The sequence below is a fragment of the Dromiciops gliroides genome, chromosome 5 (assembly GCF_019393635.1).
Source record: "Dromiciops gliroides isolate mDroGli1 chromosome 5, mDroGli1.pri, whole genome shotgun sequence".
Taxonomy (NCBI): Eukaryota; Metazoa; Chordata; class Mammalia; order Microbiotheria; family Microbiotheriidae; genus Dromiciops; species Dromiciops gliroides.
Window position 1 is genome coordinate 297,211,077 of NC_057865.1, and position 23,185 is coordinate 297,234,261.

The following is a 23,185-nucleotide window of genomic DNA, read 5'->3' on the forward strand; positions in this document are numbered from 1 at the left end:
AGAAGCCGGGTTCCTTCGGCGCCTGGTCTATTTCACTGGGACCCAAGCCAAGCCCCGCCTCACCTGCCAAGCCTCGGATCTTCATTGGACAAGAAGCCGCCGCGCTGCGAGTACGTGAACGAATCAGACCTCGCCAACGAGTTTGGGCCAATGGGAGAGGCCCGTGTCAGCACAAAGCCCACATTGGAAGCCCGAGACCCGCCCCGCCCAGCTCCCTGTGTTACGTCATAGTGGGCGGTCATTTTGACTAGGGGCAGAGGCTACGGCTTCCCGCCTAGGCGGCGGCCATATTTAATGCGGGTCACGTCATGGTCGTTTCTTAAAGGGGCAGCCTCCAGCGGGCTCCTCCAGCCCAGATCCCTCCACTCTCCGAGCGCCCCGCCCCTCGGGAACCCCTCCGCGACCGTTAGCCGCTGGTCGCGCGTGCGCCGCGCCACGCCACGCCGCGCCACGCCAGCGGGACGCGACGAGCGCGACGGGGCTAGAGTGAGTGTCTCCACCGAGGCAGGGACTGGAGCTGGTGCCGGGGACGGAGTCGGACCGGGCGAGAGGCCGAGCTTAGCCAAGCGGCGGCGGGTGAGGCCCGGGCGGGGCTTGGGGGGCGGTGGTCCGAGAGCCCTGGGACTGACACGTGGCGGGCGGGGTCTGCCGGGGACGGCACCCGAGGCGGGAGCACGGCCTGGGCAAAGGCGAAGTCCCCCCCCCCCCGAGGCTTCTCCTCGGTCCGTACTCGAGGCCGCGGCCGGCGTGGGGGTGGGGGCGCTTAACTCTTAGGGTCCGTGATGAGGCTTTTATGATCCCCGCTTTACAGAGGGGGGAAACAGGCAGGCAGCGGTGACGTGACTTGCCCAGGACTCCGATCTCTTTCCCCAACAGGGGGCTCAGCCTCAGTCCCTGGTCAGACAGCTGGGCCTAGTGAGGGGTGTCCTGCCCTGGTTATGAGAGCTGGTCCCCTCCCCCCAGTCTAGGGCTCGAGATTTGGTTGGGGTCTTTCCCATAGTGATATTAATTCTCCCCATTTCACAGACGAAGAGATGGAGGTGGCCAGAGGCTAGGAGCTGCGGTGCCCCCGGGGGCCCAGACCTCTGCAAGTTCTGGTTCCCAAGGAGAGCAATTTGTAGAACTATGTTTTTCCCATTGTTTAGAAAGTCCATTTGCAAGACTTTTAAGGGCTTTTTAAAAGCATACTGCAAACCCATAGTTAGATCCTATTTTGACCTCCAGGTTTCCAGTAAGTGGCTCATCGCAGAGGGGCATTTATTAAACACCTACTGTTTGCCAAACCTTGTGCCATTAAGTGGGGATGCAAACAAAGTCTAGTGGGGGAGACAGCATGTGGACAGCTACATACAAACAAGCTGTGTACAGTATGAATTGGAGATAATCCATGCAGGGGGCTTTAATTAAGGAGGATGGGGAAGACTCCTCGTAGAAGGTGGGGTTTTAATTGGGACTTAAAGCAAGCTGGGGAGATCAGTAGTGGGAGCGGAGGAGGGAGAGCGTCCCAGGCAGGGGGTCAGCCAGAGAGGATGCCCAGAGTCAAGAGACCAGTGTCCCTGGATTGATGAGTATGTGCTAGGGAGGGAGGTGTAAGAAGACTGGGAAGATAAGAGGGGCCAAGTTATGAAAGGCTGTGAATGACAGAGGATTTTTATATTTGATCCTGGAGGCAGTAGGGAGCCATGGGAGTTTATTGAGTAGGGGGTGACCTGGTTAGTTAGACCTGTGTTTTAGGAAAATCACTTTAGTGGCTGATTGGACAGTAGAGGAGTGGGGAGAGACTGGAGCTAGGCAGACTTCTTAGCAGCTGTTGGAGTAGGCCAGGTGTGAGATGATGAGGGCCAGCACCAGGGTTGGGGGCAGGATCCGAGGAGAGAAGGTGGGCACATTGTGGAGATGATGTAGAGGTAAAATGGGGGAGGGATGCTGCAAAGGCAAAATGGACAAGAGATGTTGCAAAGGTGAAATGGACAAAAAATGCGGCAGAGGTAAAATAGACAAAGATGTTGCAGAGGTGAAATGGACAGATGTTACAGAGGTGACATGGACAAGAGATGCTGCAAAGGTGAAATGGACAAAGATGCTGCAGAGGTGACATGGACAAGAGATGCTGCAGAGGTGACATGGACAGGTCTTGGCACCAGTCTTTTAATAGGGTTTACAAACTCTCAAAGAAGAAGCAAGATTACCTTGCTATAAGTTATTTTTAAGGTAGCCAGAGCCATGGCTCAGAGGGCTGCCTCCTTATTTTTTAAGCCCTAAGTATTTAGTGATCCAGCCTAGAATTGCTCCAGGCAACACCAGCAGGCTGACTATGTGTAGTAACTGGGACATAATTTTAAGGGGCGGAGCTTCCTCCATGCCTCCTGTTTGCCATTTCTCAAAGATTGCCCCTATTTCCTATCATCCCATTTCTCTATTGTTGGCCTCTGACCCAGCATTTGGGGGGATTCCAACTGAGCCAGGGAAGACTTTAATCCTGTTGATGACAGACTGCGGAATGGCTTCTCCTTCCCTTTTTCTTGCAGCCTGGCAAAGTGAAAAGAACACTCAGGTCAGAGTTGGAAGACTTGGGTTCAGGTCCTGGCTCTGTTATTTACTAGCACTGTGACCAAGAAGAAGTCACTTCACCTCTCTGATCCTCAGTTTCCCCATCTGTAAAACAGAGTTAATAATATTTAGTGTCTACCTCTTGGGGCAGTCTATAAGAGAATTGTATTGATGTGATTTTATTGTATTGACTGTTATTTTAAATGTTCTTAACCCTAAGGAGACCATGGCATATCCCATCTTCGTTGTGCATTCAGACTTTTAACAACTTATCTTAGTGCTTATTTTATGTGTCCCTGTGCTGCCACTCTGGTTTTTGTTGTCTTCCCCACTGCCACCTCATCCCCAAGAAAAGCCTTTCAAGATAGTACTACTTAGCCCCTGGTATTTGAGTCTAATTGGCTTCAGATAATGAAGACTTTCCATCTGGTGGAAAATAATTGAACAGATTCTCAAGTCTGCCACTATTTGCAGTGTGATTCTTGAGATGGTATTTGCCATTTAGAAATGTACCTTTGGTTTTTCTCCTCACCTCATACTGATTCGGTCCTCAAGGTTAGAAGCAGTGTATTAGTCTGTGAATAAACCAGAATGGTGACCAAACCCCTCTGAACTCTGCTCTTAGTTCTCCAAAGTCACTTTCAGCCATCCGTAATCAGAGATGGCTGATGTCCACAAAGACCCTCTCTCTGGAGTCATGTTGAATTGTTCTCCCTACTTAGAGCAGCACGTGACTATTCCTGGGTGAAGGTCTTCTAGGTTTCAAGCCAGAGGTTTCTGTGTTCTGTGACCCCACTTCACAAATGGAAGGTTCCCTCTGTGGGCAACAGGGCTGGACAAATCTTTATCAGGGAGAAGGGGGCAGGACAGAAGTGGCCAGTGTGGAACATCCCCTAAGACATTCAGAGAGAGAGAGAGAAAAATTTTCCGTCTCCTTCTGCCCACGGTCATCTTGGGCAGCCTCTGGTCCTGCTGCCCTTCTCTGGGAGTGACAGGGCTCACAGGAGGCGTATTGGCATGAGATTGTGAATTGAAATTTTGTCTGTTCCCTGTGGATGGTTTTTGCTGTACTTTGAGTGCCCTTGGGGTGGGATGCCAGACCTGTCCGGTGATGAGAGCTGGCCAGGGCTGAGGAGAAGTGTTCACAGGGTGCTTTTCTCCCAAATAGCAGGATTCTGGGGAGGACCAAGAAGAACCCTGGCCCGTTCCTGTTTGTGCTGACCTCCATCTGATGACAAGAACAGAGGGGAAGGAGCTGGTCTTAGTCACAGGCCACTGAGGGATTTGGTGAGTCCTTGCCTTTGCCGATCCTACACCCGTGTCACTACTGAGATCCAGTGAGGTGCATGTGGTTGTGGACACGGAGCCATGCTGGTCATTTGGGTCCAAGATCAAGAGATGAAGCTGTTCCCTGTGTGGCTCTGGGGCTTCTTGTCACTTAGCAGGTGAGGTCTCTCTGGCTTCTCTTGTAAAGTGTCCATACTGGACTGTGGGCCAGTGACAGCCAACGAGCAAGCATTCTCTGAACCCCAAATGGTGTTAGACATGCTGTGGGCTGGGGTTTTATTGATTTATTTTTGCGTTCTCTTTGCTCAGAATTCTGAATCTCGGGTTTTGAGGTTGAAGTGTCTCTCTCTGGAATGAGCGATGTGCGGGTCAGATAGGAGACAAAGCCTCAGGTCAGCATTCGGCTAATGGAGTCCAGCTGCAACTTGGTTTTGAGTGTTTTTCCTTTGTCTTCTTGAAACAGGGCCTTCTCTCTCCTCCCCAAGCCTAGAAGGACAGCTGGGCCAGCACTGCCCGAAGGGGCCTCCCCTGCCCCCAGTACCATGGCTGGGAAGAGACAAGCCAAGCGGCAGCCCCTGCTGCTCCTGCTGCTCGTTGCCGTCGCCTTCGTCCACCTTGTCGCCTGTCCCTACTCCAAGGTGGAGGAGAGCTTTAGCCTGCAGGCCACCCATGACATCCTGTACCACCGCTGGGACCTGGACAAGGCGAGTGGGCCACTGGGGCGGAGGGCGCCTGCGGATGCCTCGGTGTTTGCGCCTCGCAGCGGCCGGCGCCCTTTACAAATGCTCTGCTTGGTAATTGTGCCCCCTTTCTTTGTAGTACGACCATCATGAGTTTCCTGGCGTCGTCCCAAGAACGTTTCTTGGGCCAATCGTAGTCGCAGCCTTTTCCAGCCCTGCCGTCTATGTGCTGTCCTTGCTGGAAATGTCCAAATTTTATTCTCAGCTGATAGGTAAGGAGCCTTTAGGGCACAGGAGGGGCTGTCCTCCCACCCCCCAGAAACCCCTTCTCTTGGAACCATCAGCATGGGCACCAGGCCTCGGCCCCCGTGCTAGAAAAGCCAGCCGCTGTGGTGATGAGTGGGCTGGGGAGGGAGCTGGTCCTGGGTCTCCCTCCCTCTGGGTTGGCTGAAGCAGGTTCTATCTTGCTCTAGCTAGGATTCAGCCCTTTGTAGCAAGTAGACCAGCAAGCCAGACCAAGAAAAGGCCTTTGGTACATTTGGAAATGTTCTATTCAGGTGGCTTCCCTAATTACTGACTCAGGCCAAGGATTTGCCTTCCTTGGTTCTCTGCCACTGTTCACCTTTTTACGGGTGAGTCCTCAGACAGGCTGCTAAGGCAGCTTCTCCCTAATTTAAAGATTGGAAGTGAGTGGAATGCAGAGGCCTCTCAGATAATCCCTTCACGGTGGGCCACTCCAGGGAAACATGGAAGGCAGCCCCCCAGGTCTGATGACCCCCAGAATCCTAGTGCCAACTACGTACACTGGAAAACCTGGGGGTCTTGGGCAGTTTTGAATCTGTGTCCATCCCCCCATTTTCTCCCTCCTCACAACCAGACATTCCAGTTGACCCTTGAGAGCTTTGTTCACTCGCTTCCAAAGAAAGAGTGAGTGTGTTCTGGGTGCAGCAAATTCCTGATACAGGTTTTCTTTGTAGATCCGCCTCATCTGTGCTGCTGGCTCTCCCCAGCCCCGCTCTGTCAGGAGGGCAGCCCTGTGAGGACACTTCCTCATGGTTGCCTTCTCGGAGAGCATAAGACTAGACTTCTCCATTCCCAGTTTGGGACTCTTTGTTTCTGCCTGTTAGAAGTGCTTTTGCATGAGGACTGTTAGCATTTAATACTCTGTGTGGTATGTGGGTTTGAGTGGCAGCCAACCTCCCGGAGCCCCTCGACAAGTAACCTCATTGAGCGCCACTCCATTGACTGCTGGTGCATCTCACAGCCTCACAGAAGTCACTGAGCTCTGAGGTGGGGTCAGCCCGTGGTGGCAGCTTCCTTTCACCTGGAAGAGGCCCTGGTAGTCTAGCCCCTTCATCTTACACATGAGGAAACTGAGGCTGAGCAGACAACAGGGACATGCCTGGCAAGCTTAAACCCACACTGGGCAGATAAGACAGGCATCTGTGCATTCTTATGACCAGCTGAAGTCAAGGCCTTTTCAAGAAAAGCAGCATCAGGCAGCTCTCCTCTGTATGGCCTCTGGGATGTGCCATATCCATTGTCTAAAGCTCCCTTTACATGTGGTAAATGGGCACCACGAGCCCATTCTGCCTCAGGTGACAATGCGGACGGCCAGTGGGGCCATTTGTGCTGATTCTGTTGTGGGTATAGGTGAGATTCAAAGAGTCTCGTACCACACATTTTCAGGTGTCGTGTAGGGTGCTGGCCTGGCATCCTTCTAGGGTTGGTGATGGTTCTGCTTTGTTGCGGGTGCACTCGTGCCCAGTGCCGAGTAACTTTAGGGAGTGTGACCCTCTCGGGCTTATGACCGCAGTGTGAGGCAGCTGATGGAAAGGGTCTGATGGCCCTGAACAAGGTGTTGCCAGAGAAACCAGCTGGAAGGAAGACTTCCTGGAGGAGGTGGTATTTGAGCTGAGACTGGTCAGGCAGGGTTTGGACAGGTGCAGATTAGGGGGAGGGGTCAGGCATGGCAGCCAGGCTGAGGTAGCCTTGGAGGTACCCCCTAGCTCAGGATCCATGATCTCCTGGAAGGCCACGTGAAGACCACTTACTGAGCATGTTCCCGTCGGGGAAGATGAGATTGAAAACTGTACAGGCCAAAAAGCCTGAGAAAGCGTAGCTGCAGCCACTTTTTATCGCAGAGGTGGTGGGGCCGTGGGTGCAGAATAAAGCCTGTGTAGGGGCAGAGCAGACTGGCTTTTAACTTGTCACAGAGAAGGAAGCAATATTTCGAAGCCAGTGGCACGTGTGAGCACAAGCCATGGCGGCACGCGGTGTGAGCTTGGAGAGACTGGGAAGAATGAGAAATGGTTGAGACAGGAAGGTGGCCGATCAAACAGTTGAAGTTTGAGCAAAAGGTGACACGGGGCATGTGCGAGAGGTGTCCTTGAGGTGGGATCATGGGACTTGGGTCATTTGGGGAAGGGGAAACGTGGGGGCAGCACCCAGCTGGTAACCCGGGCATTCCCCAGCGGGAACGGATGGCCCCCCTTGGTCTTCCTTTGGGGTCTTTCCCCCATAACACTCCTCTGGGCTTCATGCCGCCCCAGTGTCAGCCATGCTTCTGAAAGCTGGGTCTGGCCGACAGGATGAGGAGGGAGGCCAAGCCGTCCTGCTGTCGGACCTCCCGCACCTGGCGGAGAGCTGTCTGCATAGTAAAGTGAGGATGAGGGTCAAGGGGATCAGGTTTGTTGTGGGTGCAGAGCTCGAGAGAGGCCAGGCCTGGTGGTGGGCTCCACCACCTTCTCTGAGTGTGACAGACGCCCTTCCCCCGGGCATGTCGCTGGCCCAGCTGGACCCTGTAGCTGTCAATGCTGCTGATTACCGACAGGCTTCGTCTTCTCGCCCCTGCAGTGAGAGGAATCCTCGGGCTCGGTGTCATCTATGGACTCTGGAGGCTACAGAAGGAGGTCCGAAGACAACTGGGGGCCACCGTGGCCACCGTCTTTTGTCTCATCACGGCCTCCCAGTTCCACCTGATGTTCTACTGCACGCGGACGCTGCCCAACGTGTTTGCGCTGCCCGTGGGTATGTGGGGGCACGGGCCGGGGCCTGTGACTGTGAGGGAGAGACAGGTGGTGCTGGATATCTCCACCTAGAGGCTCCCCATCGGTCTTCGGTGCTTGCCCAGGCTCAGGGCAGGCCCTCGGGAGCATGGTGGGGATGGTCCTTGGGGGTTTCCTCGCCGACAGGGTCAGGCTTCTGCCCTGTATTGTGGCACCATCTGGAAAGCCGCCGGGTGTCACCCCCCAGGCCAGAGGGCTCGAGGGTCACACCCGGACAGCCGTCTTCGTGTCTTTGCAGTGCTGCTGGCCCTGACCGCCTGGATGCAGCAGCAGCGGGGCCGCTTCATCTGGCTCTCGGCATTCGCCATCATTGTCTTCAGGGCAGAACTGTGCCTCTTCCTCGGCCTCATGCTGCTGTTAACCTTGTTAAGTAAGAAGGTCACCGTGCTGAAGGTGCTGTGCCACGCCGCTCCTGCCGGAATCGTCTGCTTGGGTGAGACCCCTGCCCCTCCCCCTCTTCCTCCCCGTCACTTAGTCCTAGGATGGCGGGCGTGGCCGGGCGGTCAGCGCTGCCCTGGCAGCCCAGCTGGGGATGGGTCAGTGGCCGTCCATGAGCGTCTCCCTTGGCATGCCCACAGATGTGCCAGTGTGGCCATTGTGTGCCAGCCGAGGCCCAGACAGGACAGCTGGAGACTAAACGTCACCGTGCACTCACAAAGCAGAAAGCCAGCCACACCGCGGCAGTCCTAGATAGTCCTCACTGATGTTCTTTGTAGGTTGGGGTCTTTGTGGGAGTTTGTTTTATAATTTTTTCAGAAGAGTGGGACGCACTTGACAAGTGGAAGTGTGCATGCCTAGGGGCTGACCCCCCTTTTCCAGGCGTTGGGTGACAGGACTTTGAGTCCCCTAGATGGAGGTCCAGTCTTAGTTCTTTTTTTTTTTTTTTTTTGGTGAGGCAATTGGGGTTAAGTGACTTGCCCAGGGTCACACAGCTAGTGTCAAGTGTCTGAGGCCAGATTTGAACTCAGGTCCTCCTGAATCCAGGGCCGGTGCTGTATCCACTGCACCACTTAGCTACCCCTTAGTCGTTCTTTCTTGATCCACACATGCCATGTTGCTGTGTGGCCCAGTGCAAAGACAGGGCCCGGGACCCCTCTAAGCTTACTTGTCTATAAAATGAGATTCTCCGAGGTCCCTTTGGGCTCCGTGTCAAGGATCTAGCATCCAATCAGTGGCCAAGACTTGTTAGGTCCGAGCACGGCTCTGTCCCTTTCTTGCCTCCCAAGTCCAGCAGCGCAGGTCAGAGCCCCGTTTCCTCCTGTCCCCAAAGCCTTCCAGTCACCTTTTCATCCCGCGCACCTCTCCAAAGAACTGCACTGTAGCCTCGGCAAGTTGCCCCTGCTGACAAACCTATGGGGATTTTCCTTGGCATCGATCGGGGCACGACAAGACCATCCTTGCTGGCCTGGCCCCGGCTGCCCCGGAGTCCCCCTTGTGTTGTCTCCCCTCACTCCCCTTGTTCTAGTCCGAGTGATCTCCTGGGCTCCGTCCGTCATGGGCCCCTGGCTGGCCTCCTCTGCCGGCTCCCTCTTGTGTTTGGTCACCTGCTAGACTAAACTGCTCAAGGGCAGGGCCCGCTTTCCTTGTCCTGATAGGTCTGTAGGAGGCTTGTTGGTGCGGGAAGGGAGTGCATTGCTGGGGGTTCCCGGAGGCTGGGGGCACTTTTATAACTGGAGATGGGACCTCTCTCCTCCCCCAGGACTGACGGTGGCTGTGGATTCCATGTTCTGGCGCCACATTCTGTGGCCAGAGGGCCAGGTGCTGTGGTACAACACAGTTCTGAACAAAAGCTCAGACTGGGGCGTATCCTTTAAGACAAGTCAAGAAGGATGGCTGGGTGCTGTCCCTCAGGCTCCTGGGGATGGGCATCAGTGGTGGGGAGCGAGGGAAGCCCCCCATTAGGAAGGCAGGTATAGCTGGGTACCCGCTGCCCTGCAGACCAGAGCCGGCCTTCAGGAGAGTAGAGGTGGCCCCATATGACCCTGGGCAGGGGCCTTCCCCAGGCCGCCCCTCAGGCCCTGCCCTGCCCATCCTCATGGGAGAGGGAGCCTCCCTGGGTGGCCTGGGGGTGGTAAGGCCAGGGATGCCCCCTGTAGAGACACCCTCACCCCACACCGTCTCCTTGACTGCTGCCCACCTGCAGACCTCGCCCTTCCTGTGGTATTTTTACTCGGTTCTGCCGCGGGCTCTGGGCTGCAGCGTCCTCTTCATCCCTCTGGGGGTCTGGGACCGCAGGACACGGCTGCTGATCCTGCCGGCGGTGGGCTTCATCTTCCTGTACTCGTTCCTCCCTCACAAGGAGCTGCGCTTCATCATGTACACGTTTCCGGTCTTAAACATTGTGGCAGCCAAAGGTTGTTCACGCATGTGAGTATCCACAGAAAGGCTGTCACCCCTGGGCTCTGGGGCTGTGCCCCTGCCGGGTTGGTGGCTGACGAACGTTTAGGTATGTTTCAGAAGACATTAGGATTGGGCAGAGGACTCGACCCTTGGCTCCTTGCAAGTGGCATCAGCCTCTGCAGGTAGTAGACTCTCGAGCCAGGGTGGCGTGTGGGTATCTCTGCAAACAGAGCCAGGCTGGAGTCCCCTGGTATTGATGAGCCTTGTTAATGCCCTAATTGGATTCATCCACATGAAAACTCCCTGCAGGATTCTTTTCATTTTGGTGCCTCTTCCCTCTGAGGGCAATGCTCACTTGTAACTAAGGAGACCATTTCCAGTATTGATTTTCTGCACGTGCATCCTGGCACATTTTCTGACCTGGCCCCTCACCCATTGTTCTTTGGGGGAACATGATTCGGAAGGCAGCAGGAATTCTGGAGTAGCCATTGGCCCATCTCTCCCCTCAGGCCTTGGGGGTTAGTGTGGGTGGACAGCAAGGGTCACCCTGCCCTGCTGCACCCTGGGCCCTCCAGGAGGAGTGGCTGAGTCATAAAACAGGGTCCCAGGTAAATGGCGTGCTCCTGGGGCAGAGTGAATGGGACCGGGGCAGGGGAAGCAGGGCTCACGCTCTGCTGGGATGTTTTCAGTCAAGGCAGAGATTTCAAGAGGAAGCCTCCTGTTAGGAAGTTGCTGCTGCTCTGCCCGTCTCTCCTTCCGTGCCCCTGCAGTGCCTTGAGCTCTTGGGGGTTTGGCACCCTGAAATTGACTTGTAAAACCCGTGTTTCTTCTGCATTTTCAGGCTAAACAACTACAGGAAGTCTTGGCTATACAAGCTTGGCTCTCTCCTTGTTGTGGCCCACCTCCTGATAAATGCCACGTACTCGGCCACGTCGCTTTACGTCTCCCACTTTAACTACCCTGGAGGGGCAGCCATACAAAAGCTCCACGAGTTGGTGCCCCCCAAAACAGGTCCGTGGGTCCGTGGCACAGAGGAGACTCCGTGGGGGGAGGGGAGGAGGGTAGACGGCTCTGCCGCGATATGTTCTGGCTGGCCGTCTTCACCCACCATTCCCCCCGCTTCTTCCTAGATGTGGCGCTTCACATTGACGTGGCCGCTGCGCAGACTGGCGTCTCTCGATTTTTAGAGGTCAACAATGACTGGAAGTATGTAATCCACCGGGGCTTGTGGGGTCAGGGTCAGAGCTGGGATTTGAACCCAGCTCCCTGGCTCTGCTCTAGTGGGAGGCTCCCTGGTTTGTGGGGAGGAATGGAAGCTCTCTTCCAGGTGGGCGGTCACCACAGGGTCTCCTCTGTGCCTCCCAGGTACGACAAAAAGGAAGGTCTGCAGCCTGGGGCGGGGCCCATGATGTCCTACACGCACCTCCTCCTCGAGATGGACCCTGTGCAGCTGTCCCACTACAAGACCACCCACCGTGTGCTGGCCAACATCGCTGGCACCACGGGGGTCAAGCTGAACCTCACCAAACTACCTCCCTTTGACCTGAACTTGAAAACCAAGCTTGTGCTTTTGGAGAGACTGCTCAGGCCGTCCTGAGGGGCAGCAGGGCCCAGAGCACCCGCCCCTCAGGCTGACTTTCAGTGATGCACAGACAGTGGCTGCCCGGGCACAGGCCTCCTTCCCTAAGCCTGCAGCTCCTCTTCTACCCCTCCCCGGGCAGGGCCTGCACCAGTATCTGCAATAAAACCCTTTCAGAGTGACGCGGAGCCTCGCAGGGTGGTCCCCCAGAGGGCAAGGGTCGCTGACCCTGGGCCCGAGCTGCGGCCACAGCTGCCTCCCTTCTTGGGTGTGGCCTGCCAGTCATGCTGGGGGCCCCCCCCCCCGGGAGCGGAGCTTGGAGCCTGGTTCTGTCCCCATGATGTGTGTCCTCACTGAGCACAACTTAGGAGACGGCGGCGGCCGGACTGAGCCAAAGTAAAGGAATTTTCTTAGTCGGTGTCCGCAGTGGGTTTTGGTGGGGGCTGGGGGAGAGCAGGCAGGGTGGGGCCGCTTGTGGGGGTGGGGGCCTTCCCCCCCCCCCACGTACCTTATCTGGGTATCATGGTCTGAGAAATGGGCACTCTCCGTCCCTGAGCTTTGCCAGTGCGCTGGGTGGGCCAAGGCCTCCCTTTGGGAAGATGGGCCGTGTCCCCAGGGCTTGGGCCGATGGGGACGTCACATGCTGATAGGGGGGAGTGCTGCCATCCCGGAGCCTGGGCAGGCAGGCCTGCGTCACGCTATTTTGTGTTTCGCCCTGCGTCGCAGAGGAAGGCCAGAGGCAGCCCTGGTTCTCAAGGAGACGACTGGCCAACAGCTAGGTCCCAACAAGACACAGTCTATACAGGATCAATGGGGACAGGGGAACTGACAGCATTAAGGGAGGTTGGGAAAAGCTTTCCTTCCCGTGTGGCTTGGGGTGTGGCTGAAAACACCTGGGAGGCAGCAGACTGGGATCTGGCCTTGTCTGTGCCTGTCAGCCGTAGCCTGGCTGTCAGACAAAAGCCTGCCTGATCCTTCTCCTGTCTTCTAGGATCCCCTCTATGCTTGTACTCCCTAGAGGAGAAAGGAGCCACAGAGTTCAGTAGTCTCTCTGTCTCTCCCCGCTGCTCCTTTCCTCTCCCCTCCCATCCTTCCCTGGTTAATTCTGCAACCCAAAGATGGGTTTTCATCTAACAGACAATAGTGTCAGGGCATCTGTTACATAAATTTGGCTTGAGGGATACAGGACACACCTCTTAGACCAGTAAGACTACAGACCCTTTGGGTACAGAGTAAATAGATGTGTTCAGGAAACGTCAGGAGCCTGGCATAGGTTATGATAAATAGTGATGCAGAGTACCAACTACTCAGAGCAAGCCGGAGCGCAACTAGTCCGATGCCCAGCTTGCTTGAATCACAATTTAATTTTTTTAACAACAGTGTAGGAAGCAGCAAGGGGAAACTAGAAACTATTCTGGATGTGAATCTCACAAAGAAGAAGTGAAAGCTGGTGTAGAAATCGTGAAAGCCTTGGAGAAGGTGTAGGACTGCTCCCTCCTAGAATTGTGCCAAGGGGAGGAAAACTGGGCAGACCATACATGCTCAAGACAGGAGAGAGAAGAGGCAGGACCCTGTGCAGCAAAGTTCTACAGGGAAAGTCAGTCTGGGCTCAAGATTCTAATTCTGAAAGCCCAAAGAAAACACTTGTGATGAAGAGGAAAGGGGAGACCAGTGTGGATGCACAGGGGGCACAGCAACGGCTTAAAGAGATAGGGCCTGGAAAGGATGGTGGTCCCATGAATACAGAGTTGGGACAAAGGGATGGAAAAGGTCGATGCTGGGGGACAAGTAAGGACAAGTGCACCGATGCATGGCTGGTGGAGCTGTCCATAGGAGTTCTGTAAAGTGGTGAAACGGGCTCATGGCCTTCAGCTCAAAGATTTCACTGCTGGGCACAAATCCTATGTAGGTTATTGGTTTAAAAAAAAAAACTCCAAATACGTGAAAGATAAGTGAAAAAGCAGATGGCCACAGACTTTAGGACAGCTAAACAGGGCAGGATATGAATGTAATGGAAAAGTACTGTGTGGTAAGAAATGTCAGACAGATGTGATGAACTGATAAAAAGGGAAGTGAGCAGAGCCACAGAAACTGTATATACAGTGACTATAGCAAAACAGAAAAAAACAAAGTTCAAGACATCATGCCTGAAATGTTTCAAAATCAGAAAGAAGGAAGGTAGCTAGGTGGTGCAGTGGAAAAAGTACCGACCCTGGATTCAGGAGGACTGGAGTTCAAATCTGGCCTCAGACACTTACTAGCTGTATGATCCTGTGCAAGTCACTTAACCCCAATTGCCTCACCAAAAAAAAAAAAAAGAAAGAAAAAGAAAACATCTTGAGAGCAGGGATATTTGAAGACACCTTTTCCCAGTTGCTATTAAGAGGTGAGGGTCTGCAGGTGTGGAACAGTGATGTCAGGGGCTTTTTTTGGTTGCATTGAATGATTTTACTGAAATGTTTTTTCTCTTTTTTGTTATAAGGGATGATTCTCTGGGGAGATTTAATCAATGCAAAAATTTAATAAGTCTACTTTTAAAAATACCATCACAAGTCCTAAAACTCAGAATGAGCTGAAGGAAGCTAGGGACATTAACAAGGGGTGGGTTTGGGTTTTTGTTTGTTCTCCCCTATGACTTTTAAAACAAAGAGCTAGGTCTGCAGTGGGTGAGATGGGAGCTAACAGAGGGCAAAGCAGCTCAGATGTCACTGCTTTTGTCTTTTTTCTGTCAAGGAAATAAGAACCAAAATGGCCACCAGCCAGCTGACCCCCCAGTATGAGCAATGAGGCGGGAAGAGAGCATCTAGCGGCCTTGGATGAGGCTGAGATGAAGCCCTGCCTTGGGTCCTGAAAGATTTCAGCTGTGACGGTTAACTTGATGTCAGCAATGGCTGAAAGACAAGACTGTTCAAGTCACAGGCCAATGAGCCGCCCTTCTTGTCCTGATCAAAGTCGTGAATTAACTTGTAGAAAAGACAGGCCTTGAGAGGTAGCTGGGCCTGGAGTAAGGAGGACCTGGGTTCAAACCCAACCTCAAACACTTAGTAGGTCTGTGACCCTGGGGAAATCTCCTCAACTGTAAAAGGAGAACAGCACCTCCCTCCCAGGCTTGTTGGGCGGATCAAATCAAAGCTTTTAGGAAAGGCCTGGCATGTAGCAGGTGCTTAATAAATGTTTGCTTTTGTTTGTGGGTCTCAGGAGTATCTACCCTGGCTTTGCCCAGAACAGCTCGTTAGAATATTTTCTTCTCTGACTTGCTGACTAAAAGAATGCTGAGACAGCCTGCCTAGACTTTAGATAAATGCAGAATGAGTTAAAATAGCCCACACTATCTATGCTTCTGAGAGAGGTGTCGATCTGGTGTTAGATAAGGCAGGTAAATTAATTCTGAATCGATTCAGTGGCTGCACTCAATGAGGAACTATTAATGGTAAAATGCCAATAAGTCTCTAGTGAAATGCCCCAGGATCTGTTCTGTTCTGCCAGGTCCCTGGTACGAATGTTAAAGAGAGACATGCTTACCATGTTTGCATGTGTAGGAGAGAACGCTAACCCAATGGTTGGGTGGGTCAGCAACCTAACAGTTATGCAATTAAAATGTCTTCCTGTTGACTGAGAGATTCCCTCTCCCAGGTATGTACCTCCCAAAATGTCAGTCCCACTTACCCCCAAATCCTTATGATACCATTTTTTTTGGTAGCAGATCAATTGGGGAATGGCTAAACAAATTATGGTGCATGCATGTAATGAACTATTTCTGTGCCCTAAGAAATGATGACTATGGAGACCGTAGAGAAGTATGACAATTGGGGTTCGAAGGCAAAGTGAAGTGACCTCAACTAGGAAAACTAAGTACATGATTGCAACAACATAAATGGAAACAACTCAAAGCTGAGCAAGACAACGGATACACCTGAAGAAGGGATGGAGAAAACCACCTTCTTTCTTGCAGGTGAGGGAGCACAGATGTGAAGGATTGATTTGCACAGCCTTTCAGACTCATTAAGGTGTTGACAGGTTACTTTGACTGCTTCCCCCCCACTCCTTTTTATTTTTTTGCCACAGGGGAAGGCCCTCTGGATAGGGATAAGGGGAAGGACCTATTTAGGGAAGGCCATGGAAAAGAACAGGTTCAGTCGATTTCAGGTCAGTGAGTGGGCAGCACAGGACGGCTTCCATGCTTGTACCTTGGAAGGTCTTCTGACCTAGGCAGACCTCGTCTTCAGTCAAGCTCTGGGGGCCACAGTTCAGGAAGGCTATCTATCAACTGGAGGGTCTCCAGAGAGCAGTGGGGGTCTTGAAGTAGAACCAGGACTAATGGGTGGCAGCCCTCAGGTGGTGGTGGTGGTAGGCTCCCTCCCTGGAGGTCTGCCAGGCAAGGTGGGATCACCACTTGGGTGTGCACTAGTGGGGTTTCCTCTTGAGGTATACATTGGACTAGATGCCCACTGAGGCCCCTTCCAGCGAGAGTTCTGTCTCCGAATTGAGTAGGGGGACCTTGGAGATCAGCTATTTTACTTTTTTTTTTTTTGGTGGTGGTGGGGGGGCATCAAAGTGTTTAAAAAATTTTTTTTATTCTAACAGGAACCAACAAAGTGCCTCTGCCCTCCACACCAGCTGGTGCATGCCACTGAGGTGGGCTGAGCCACAGGAGATCTGGGCCCGAGCAGCAGTCTTCCAGGTTGGGGGTCACTGGTCCCCCGCCTTGGGCTGGCTTAGATTTTGTATTAATTTGCAGTTGTCTAGATAGTCAAGTCTAGGGTGCCAGGTACCAGCTGCTTTTGGCAGGGTTGTGACTTGGTCCACAGCCTGTCCCAACGTGTTTATTTGTGACATGGAGGCCACATGATGACGGCAGATGCCAATCTGCCGACCAGTCTGGGTGAGGAAGGCCACATCAGGGAGGCCCTAGACAAGAGTGTGCCTATGCACACACCATAACCTGCGCCACGTCCCCAAGCCAAGCCTGTCTGTCAGGGTGACAGCGGCATCAGGCCCGGCGCAGGGGGGTGGGGGTGGGGCGCGGGGCATCCCCTCTGGGGTCTCCCTCCCCCTGGGACATGGAGAATCAGGGAGTGACCATGGTGGGCGTCAGAAGCAGGACTTCACCAGTCTTCCTCATTCTACCGTGGGGCTCCCAGCCAAAAGAGTGCAGCCCTGGCTTTTCAGCTGCTCTGCTATGACCCTTGGATGCTCCCGGGACTGGAGGATGAAGGGCTTCGGTCCATCACTGCCCAGCTCTTGCTGCATCCCCACCCCCAGGCTCCTGACTCTCCTGACTCCTGCCTCACTGCTTCGCCTGCTCCTGTGACTGGGAAGGTGGGGAAGGGAGCCTGTTACAACAGGCTCTGAGAGAAGGCCTGAGGGTCTCTGAATAAAGCGCGCCTTTTGGTACCATCAAACCCTAGCTGGTTTTCAGTTCTGCTCCCCAGAGATGAAGTTAACAAAGAGTTTCCCTATCAAATGGGCGAGGAATCACTGAAGTATGAAAAAATAAACAAGACAGCTATGGAAACTAAAGGAGCTGAACAGTCCCCATCACAAAGCTGTGAATGTCACCTGATTCTATGGGCTTTTGAGGCAGGCTCCAGAGCCCAGGACGCCCCCCTCCCGAGTGGACAGTTACTGGTTTGGGGGCATCCTTGCCCAGAGAGCTAACAGGGAATGGTAACTAACTGCAGAGCATTCTGGGTTTCAATCTGGAATCAAGTGAGACTTTATGGGACTATGTGGATGGGGTAAAATATTTTAGTTTATAATAGTTAAAAGTTTAGGGGCAGCTAGGTGGCGCAGTGGATAGAGCACCGGCCCTGGAGTCAGGAATACCTGAGTTTAAATCCGGCCTCAGACACTTAACACTTACTAGCTGTGTGACCCTAGGCAAGTCACTTAACCCCAATTGCCTCACTAAAAAAATACAAAAAAAAAAAAGTTTACACATTGTTTGCACTTAGAAATAAAAAGTCAGGGTTCACCAGCACTAGAAAATTGCAAATAAAAGGTTTAATTTCAGAAACTGAGTTCACCATTTATAAATACACTAAAACATAGTAAATGCAAAAATTAGATTAGGCAAAGGTACAGTATTTTAACAAAACTACAACTTTTCTAAAAGTTCATAGGCAAATGAGTGATTTATTACCCCCCAAATATTTCATCTAAAAACTGAAATGAGAAATTGACCCCTTTTCTAGATGTTAAAACAAAAATAATATTGAGAACATACTGTTCAAAGGAAAACCTGACTGTTTTTACTTTATTCTGATGTCTTAGGATTCTAAACCTCCTGCCTGCCTGCTGAATTGTCCCACTAAGCAGTGCCCACGTCTATAAGGCTATTCTTGTGAAGGGAATACAGTAATCAGTTTTCTACAACAGATTCTGATGCATATGTTCAATCGACTCAGGAACCACCGCTTGATCTGACACCAGGAGCTTCCTAGCTTGGATCCACAAAGTGGATATTCAAGGCTTCCCCATCAATGCACTGAACTCCTTTCTGCTGTAGATTCCTTTCCATCTTCTGCACTGTGTTAAATAACATAAGCATGAATTCACAAACCTTGGTGAAAATACCAAGCAGCTTATATAAATACTCAGAATATTTCTGAAGTTCAAGGACAATGGAAAACCTGAATAAAAAGCAAACACAAAAACAAACACAAAAAGCCAATGGGAAGTTTCTTTAGAGCTCCCTGTATAACAGATATTCCATAATACCTCTAACTTTAGTTGCGTGTTCAAATACTACAAATTTTCTGTACTAGAAAGCGGCTCTCCCCGTCTCGTCTGTTTTCGCCCTCCAAGTATCTGAGAGCGGGCAGTCAGTGACTGCTCAGGAAAGGATAGTTTTGACCTCCCCCTCTGAAACCCAGCATTCACTGGACAGCTCCAAAAGCTGCTCGGTTGCCCTAAGAGCAAAGTTTAACTAAAATACAGTACCTGGTTCATGGGTTTTACATAATTGAATTAAAAAAACACTACAGAGTCAAACTGTGTACATCTCTCTCTCTCTCTTTACCATTCCATTAAAACAAATGACTGACACCCCCCACCCCTTTAAAAGTTTACAGTTATGGATTAAAACCTAATCATCGTATTTGATAATTTGACAAGACAGACTACCTAGTGTGGACTTGTTAAAAAAAACATATATACACCATCTGGCCTGAAGAACTATGGATAAGGCACATGTAGACACTGGATTGAAAGCTGGAGAGTGGCGCTAACCTTGGAATCAGGGTCCCTGATTGGATGTCATACATGGCCCCTAGGTGGAGCAATGTCCAGGAGGCGTCAGATCCTTGGAACCTGGCAGCTTGTTCATTCGTTCATTCAATACTGAAAGTATATTAAGGGAAGATTGACTTTCAAAAAGATCAGCTTCTCGAAGTGTTCCGTCATGAGCCTGGCCTGGCTGAAGCTGCCGCTTTCGTTGGATGTGCTGTTGAACAGTCTTTCGGAAGGAACAATGCTTGGGGGACAGCCCAAGAACCTGACGGCCAGCTTGGCCAGGGCTGGCCAGGATGACTTCTTTAAATTCCAGTAAGTTAGGGGGTCACAGTTGTGTTCAAGCATCTCTTCCTCCAAGTAGGCGAGCACCATTTCTTCTGGCAGCTTCTTCTTGTCTCTTAGATCTTTCTTTTTAAGCTTGGCCATAAGTGACCAGAGGCTGTCCTCTCCAGCAGAGTTTGTAGATGGCGAACCTGTATCACACCCATTGGAAACAGGTTTATCATCTGAGGTAGAACTCAAAATTTCTAGTTCCCTGATTAAATCTTGCTTGTACTGTTCAGCCTCCTCTTCTGTAAATAAGGAAGCTTTATAACGAGGGTCCAAAAGAGTAGCAAAAATGTACCTTGGGTCATGAAGGGTAGAGGATAATCTACTTACCATTGCTTCTTTCAAAGACTTCAGCATGGTGTCAATGCCCATTGTTTCCTCAAATAACATTTCTATTTTCCTATTGAGAATGTGGATCATTGGGATCACCTGGCTCAGTGTGGACATGTGTGTGCTCATCTCCCGACTCGCAGCCTCAAACGGTTTCAGCGCATGGCACACAGACTGCATGACCTCCCACTGGTCACAGCTAATCTGTTCTCGGAAGCTACATTCGATCGACATTTCATCAATCGCCCTCTTCTGTTCGATGAGGCGCTCAAGCATGTGAAAGGACGTATTCCATTTGGACGGAACGTCTTGGATGAGATGGTGCTGGGGCAGCTCGTATTCCCTCTGCAATTCGGCGAGCTTCTCCTTTGCCTTTGCTGACCGATGTACCCTCTCACAGATTTTCCTAGCAATGCTAAGCAAGTTCTGGACCATTCTCTGGCTTTTAATAGCCTCACTGACGATCAGATTAATCGTGTGACCGAAGCACGGCACGCTGGAGTGTTCCCCTTCATTTAATGTCTTCCCAATGCTCTGATTATCAGTCACGGTCATTCCAATCTGAAGGCCGACAGAAGTGACCCAGGCCTCCCACCAGTATTCCAGCTGCTTCTGAACACTGACCCCGCTGTAATCGCAATCCACTTGGGACACGTTTAAAAGTGCGGAGCAGTGGTAGTCTTCACAATGGGGCCGGACTGAGGACTCAAACGTGACCCAGTGTGCGGTGAGAGTGAGATACTCCCGAGTCTGGCTACTCATCCAGATCCCAGAGGTGAAATGGATCACGCCGCTTTCGGCTTCTTTAAGATGGGAAACGATGATCTGCTTCACATTATCATACATGTCCGGGATTGCAGTCCTAGAAAAGTACGACGGCGCCGGTAAAGAGTATTGAGGTTGCAAGTATTCGAGCAGCCTGTTAAAGCCAATATTGTCTACAAAAGAATATGGCTGAAGGTCAAGTGCAATCATTTCTGCTACAAGACTCGTGATTTTTTTGGCAACTGGGTGAGAGTCAGAAAACTTTTCATTGGTTTCATCCAAGGACGATGATGCTAATAAATCCGTGCTCAGGGGCACGCGTATCTCCGCAGCAGAGGGCAACACTGTCTCTGAGGCGTCATTTTTCAGCACGTTGCTATGAAACCGTTGTAAATGTCTTAGAAGGCAACTGGTACCCAAGTTGGTTGGCTTCTTCCCCCTGCTTATTGTACGCCCACAGTGCAAACACACTACTTTTGTCGAGTCTGCTGAACAAATTGAAAAATGATTCCACAGTTTTGAGGTCTTTTTGCTATTAACAGGAAAGATCACTTGATTATCATTCGTAACCATTGTTGGCAAGTCAGTCAATTTAGAGGAGGAACATTCTGCAGAAGCCAAAGTGGCATAAGGAGAATTTGCCAAACTAGCATCAATAAAGCTCTTTTGGTTCCCAATCACTTCTGGGTGACGCCTGTACAGATGTCTCATTAAACAACTTGTACCGACATCCCCCTTTTTCCCACGACTAATCATACAACTACAATATCTGCAAACTGCTTTCAGATTGTCCGTGGGAGACAGCGAAAAATGATGCCAAACTTCTGACTTCAGTCTTTTCATTATCTTTTTGTTTTGTTGAAAAACAGTGCCCGGCTCAAATATTAAGGTACTCAGTCCATCCCCCTGTTTCTCGGGAGAAGACACCAAGGAAGCCTCACCCACATCATCTGAGGACGACAGAACAGACATGTCTTCCATTAAAGTGTCTCCAGGATTGAGATGAGAATGGATGTCTTCCGTGAGCCTATCAGGAGAAGAGGAGGCTGAAGGCGACTCTTTCACCACCTTTCCTGGAGAAGATGCCACAGAATTCAAATCTCCTTCTGAGGGCAGTAAAGAAGGCAACAGAGTGGGAGGAGCAGAATAAAGAGGGGGGATGCTTGTGCCACCTCCATTCTCCTGCAAAACAATTGAACGATGGGCTCTCCACATGTGCCTGATTAAACAGCTCGTGCCCAGATCTTTGCCATTCTTTCCTCTACTGAACTCGTTCATGCAGTGTATGCAGACAGCTTTAGAATTATCTAAAGGAGACAGATAAAAATGCTTCCAAACAGCAGACCTCCTTCTGGAACCTGAAGTGCTCTTTGGGACTGGAACAGTCTTTTCGGCTGCATTCTCCACAGTGTCGTCATACTGGGCACCAGGCAGGTGTGGAGACGAGCCCACCAGTGCTTCTTCTTTGCTGTACTTCTCTGAGATGGACAAGTCGGATGACATTTCTTCAGAAGAAACGGCAGAGCCGGACTCCTCCATCACACGGTCTGGGGAGGGTATCTTGGAAGCCATCTTCTTGACCAGCTTGATAGGGGACAACACGGTGCTCAGGTCGCCGACGTCTGCAGGCTGTGGAGGGAGTAGCAAGGATGGGGATGGGAAGGAGGCGATGCTGGGCATGCTCCCATTCTCCTGAATGAGCACGGTGGGGTGGGCCCTGCGCACGTGCCTCATCAGGCAGCTGGTACTCAAGTCCTTCTCGTTCTTGCCCCGGCTGAACTCCTTCATACAGTACATGCAGATCGCTTTGGTGCTGTCCCGAGGAGAGATGAAGAAGTGATTCCAGGCTGGGGACTTCTTCCGGGAGCTGATGTTCCTGCCGGAAAGGAGGCTCTGGGCCACGGCTTCCATCGCCACATCGTACAGTGTGCTACTATACTGTGAAAATAAAGAGCCGTAATCCTCCTCATTGTCAGGAGAAGAGTGTTTCCCAGGGTGACGACTGCTACAACTCTTGCCTTTGAATTCTGCTTGTTCATCACTGCTGTCTGCTTGTCGCACGTCCTCTTGCTCACTTTTAAAATCCATTCTTTCCAAACTATGGTTAGTTATATTATCTGGTTCTACTTTAAAATTTATTTTATCTAACACAAAACTATTATCCATTTTTGGACACGCTTCCTGATTCTTATCCATGAGCTAAGTGAGAGTGATTATTCTGGCTGTGTCATTGTACGTTAATAACTTAGGCGTACGATTTGATCCAAATAACCGAGTCTGTGCAAAAGCACAAGCATCCAATCTTCAGTCTTTTGTAACGTGGCCGTTTGTGCAAATGGGATTCATTGTCAACTCTTACTGAAAGCTTGCAGACGTAACTCACAAAACCCTCTACTTTGCATCAGGAGCCGATCATCCCAGGACTGAAGTCACCCTTCTCGAACCTCTGGAGTGCTAGGTGCTCCATGCTGTCAACATAAATGTGGGCAGTGATGGCTTAGCTTCTTTTCTCAAAGTCATAATCCCATTCATCTTGAAAATGTAAACACGATCCTTTTGTATCACCTGTAAATAAAAGATGAAATCAAATTAAATACTAAATTGAATCAAACATTAAAATCTGTTCCACAACAAATGTACAAGACATAATTCTTATATAATTCCCCCAAACTACCAAGGAGAATTAAACTAGGTGAAGCGTTCTTCCATTTTAACTTTTTGTCTCCCATTAAAGCCTATGAAGAAGCATTCATATGTCATTAATTTTCCTAAGAACAGAGTCTTTAAACTTAAACACTTCATGGTTGAACTGGGAAGATGTGTATGAATTGATGCAGCATGAAGAAAGCAGAACCAAAAGAATATTATACAAACATAATGACCACAAATGATATCTATAAAGCAAACACACTCAAGTCAGACAACAGACAATATTGGTCCCAAATGACTAAAGCAACAAAACCACATTCTTCTGGTGAACAAACAGAAAACTACAAAACTGGAAAGTGATGGGTACTGTCAGT

At 51.1% G+C, this 23,185-nt stretch overlaps 2 protein-coding genes across 5 annotated transcripts in view; one reads left to right on the forward strand and one right to left on the reverse strand.

Annotated features, from left to right (window-relative positions):
* Window positions 1-327: 327 nt before the first annotated feature.
* Window positions 328-16,185, forward strand: ALG12 (ALG12 alpha-1,6-mannosyltransferase). Of its 3 annotated transcripts, none has more exons than XM_043966168.1 (14): window positions 328-576; window positions 3,719-3,837; window positions 4,301-4,541; window positions 4,657-4,789; window positions 7,374-7,547; window positions 7,824-8,018; window positions 9,285-9,388; window positions 9,729-9,952; window positions 10,767-10,936; window positions 11,056-11,131; window positions 11,291-11,900; window positions 15,274-15,456; window positions 15,570-15,650; window positions 16,089-16,185. In XM_043966168.1, the coding sequence occupies exons 3-11, from the start codon at window positions 4,380-4,382 to the stop codon at window positions 11,520-11,522; spliced, it is 1,470 nt and encodes a 489-aa protein (XP_043822103.1). In that variant the 5' UTR covers window positions 328-576; window positions 3,719-3,837; window positions 4,301-4,379; the 3' UTR covers window positions 11,523-11,900; window positions 15,274-15,456; window positions 15,570-15,650; window positions 16,089-16,185. The 3 variants fall into 3 exon arrangements, with proteins under 3 accessions (XP_043822103.1, XP_043822105.1, XP_043822104.1); XM_043966170.1 differs by having other exon boundaries at window positions 3,722-3,837; XM_043966169.1 differs by lacking the exon at window positions 15,570-15,650.
* Window positions 16,186-17,532: 1,347 nt separating this feature from the next.
* ZBED4 (zinc finger BED-type containing 4) overlaps window positions 17,533-23,185 on the reverse strand; it is a 34,130-nt gene continuing 28,477 nt past the window's right edge. The window contains exons 3-4 of one of the 2 annotated variants that reach the window (XR_006353230.1): window positions 18,735-22,727; window positions 17,533-18,032 (exon numbers count right to left, since the gene is read on the reverse strand). Coding sequence is in view for 1 of the 2 variants with exons in the window: in XM_043966166.1 (XP_043822101.1) it covers window positions 18,840-22,358 (3,519 nt within the window). In the remaining variant the exon portion in view is untranslated. Of the gene's footprint in view, window positions 22,728-23,185 lie in introns of both variants that reach the window. The other variant, XM_043966166.1, reaches the window with a different exon arrangement.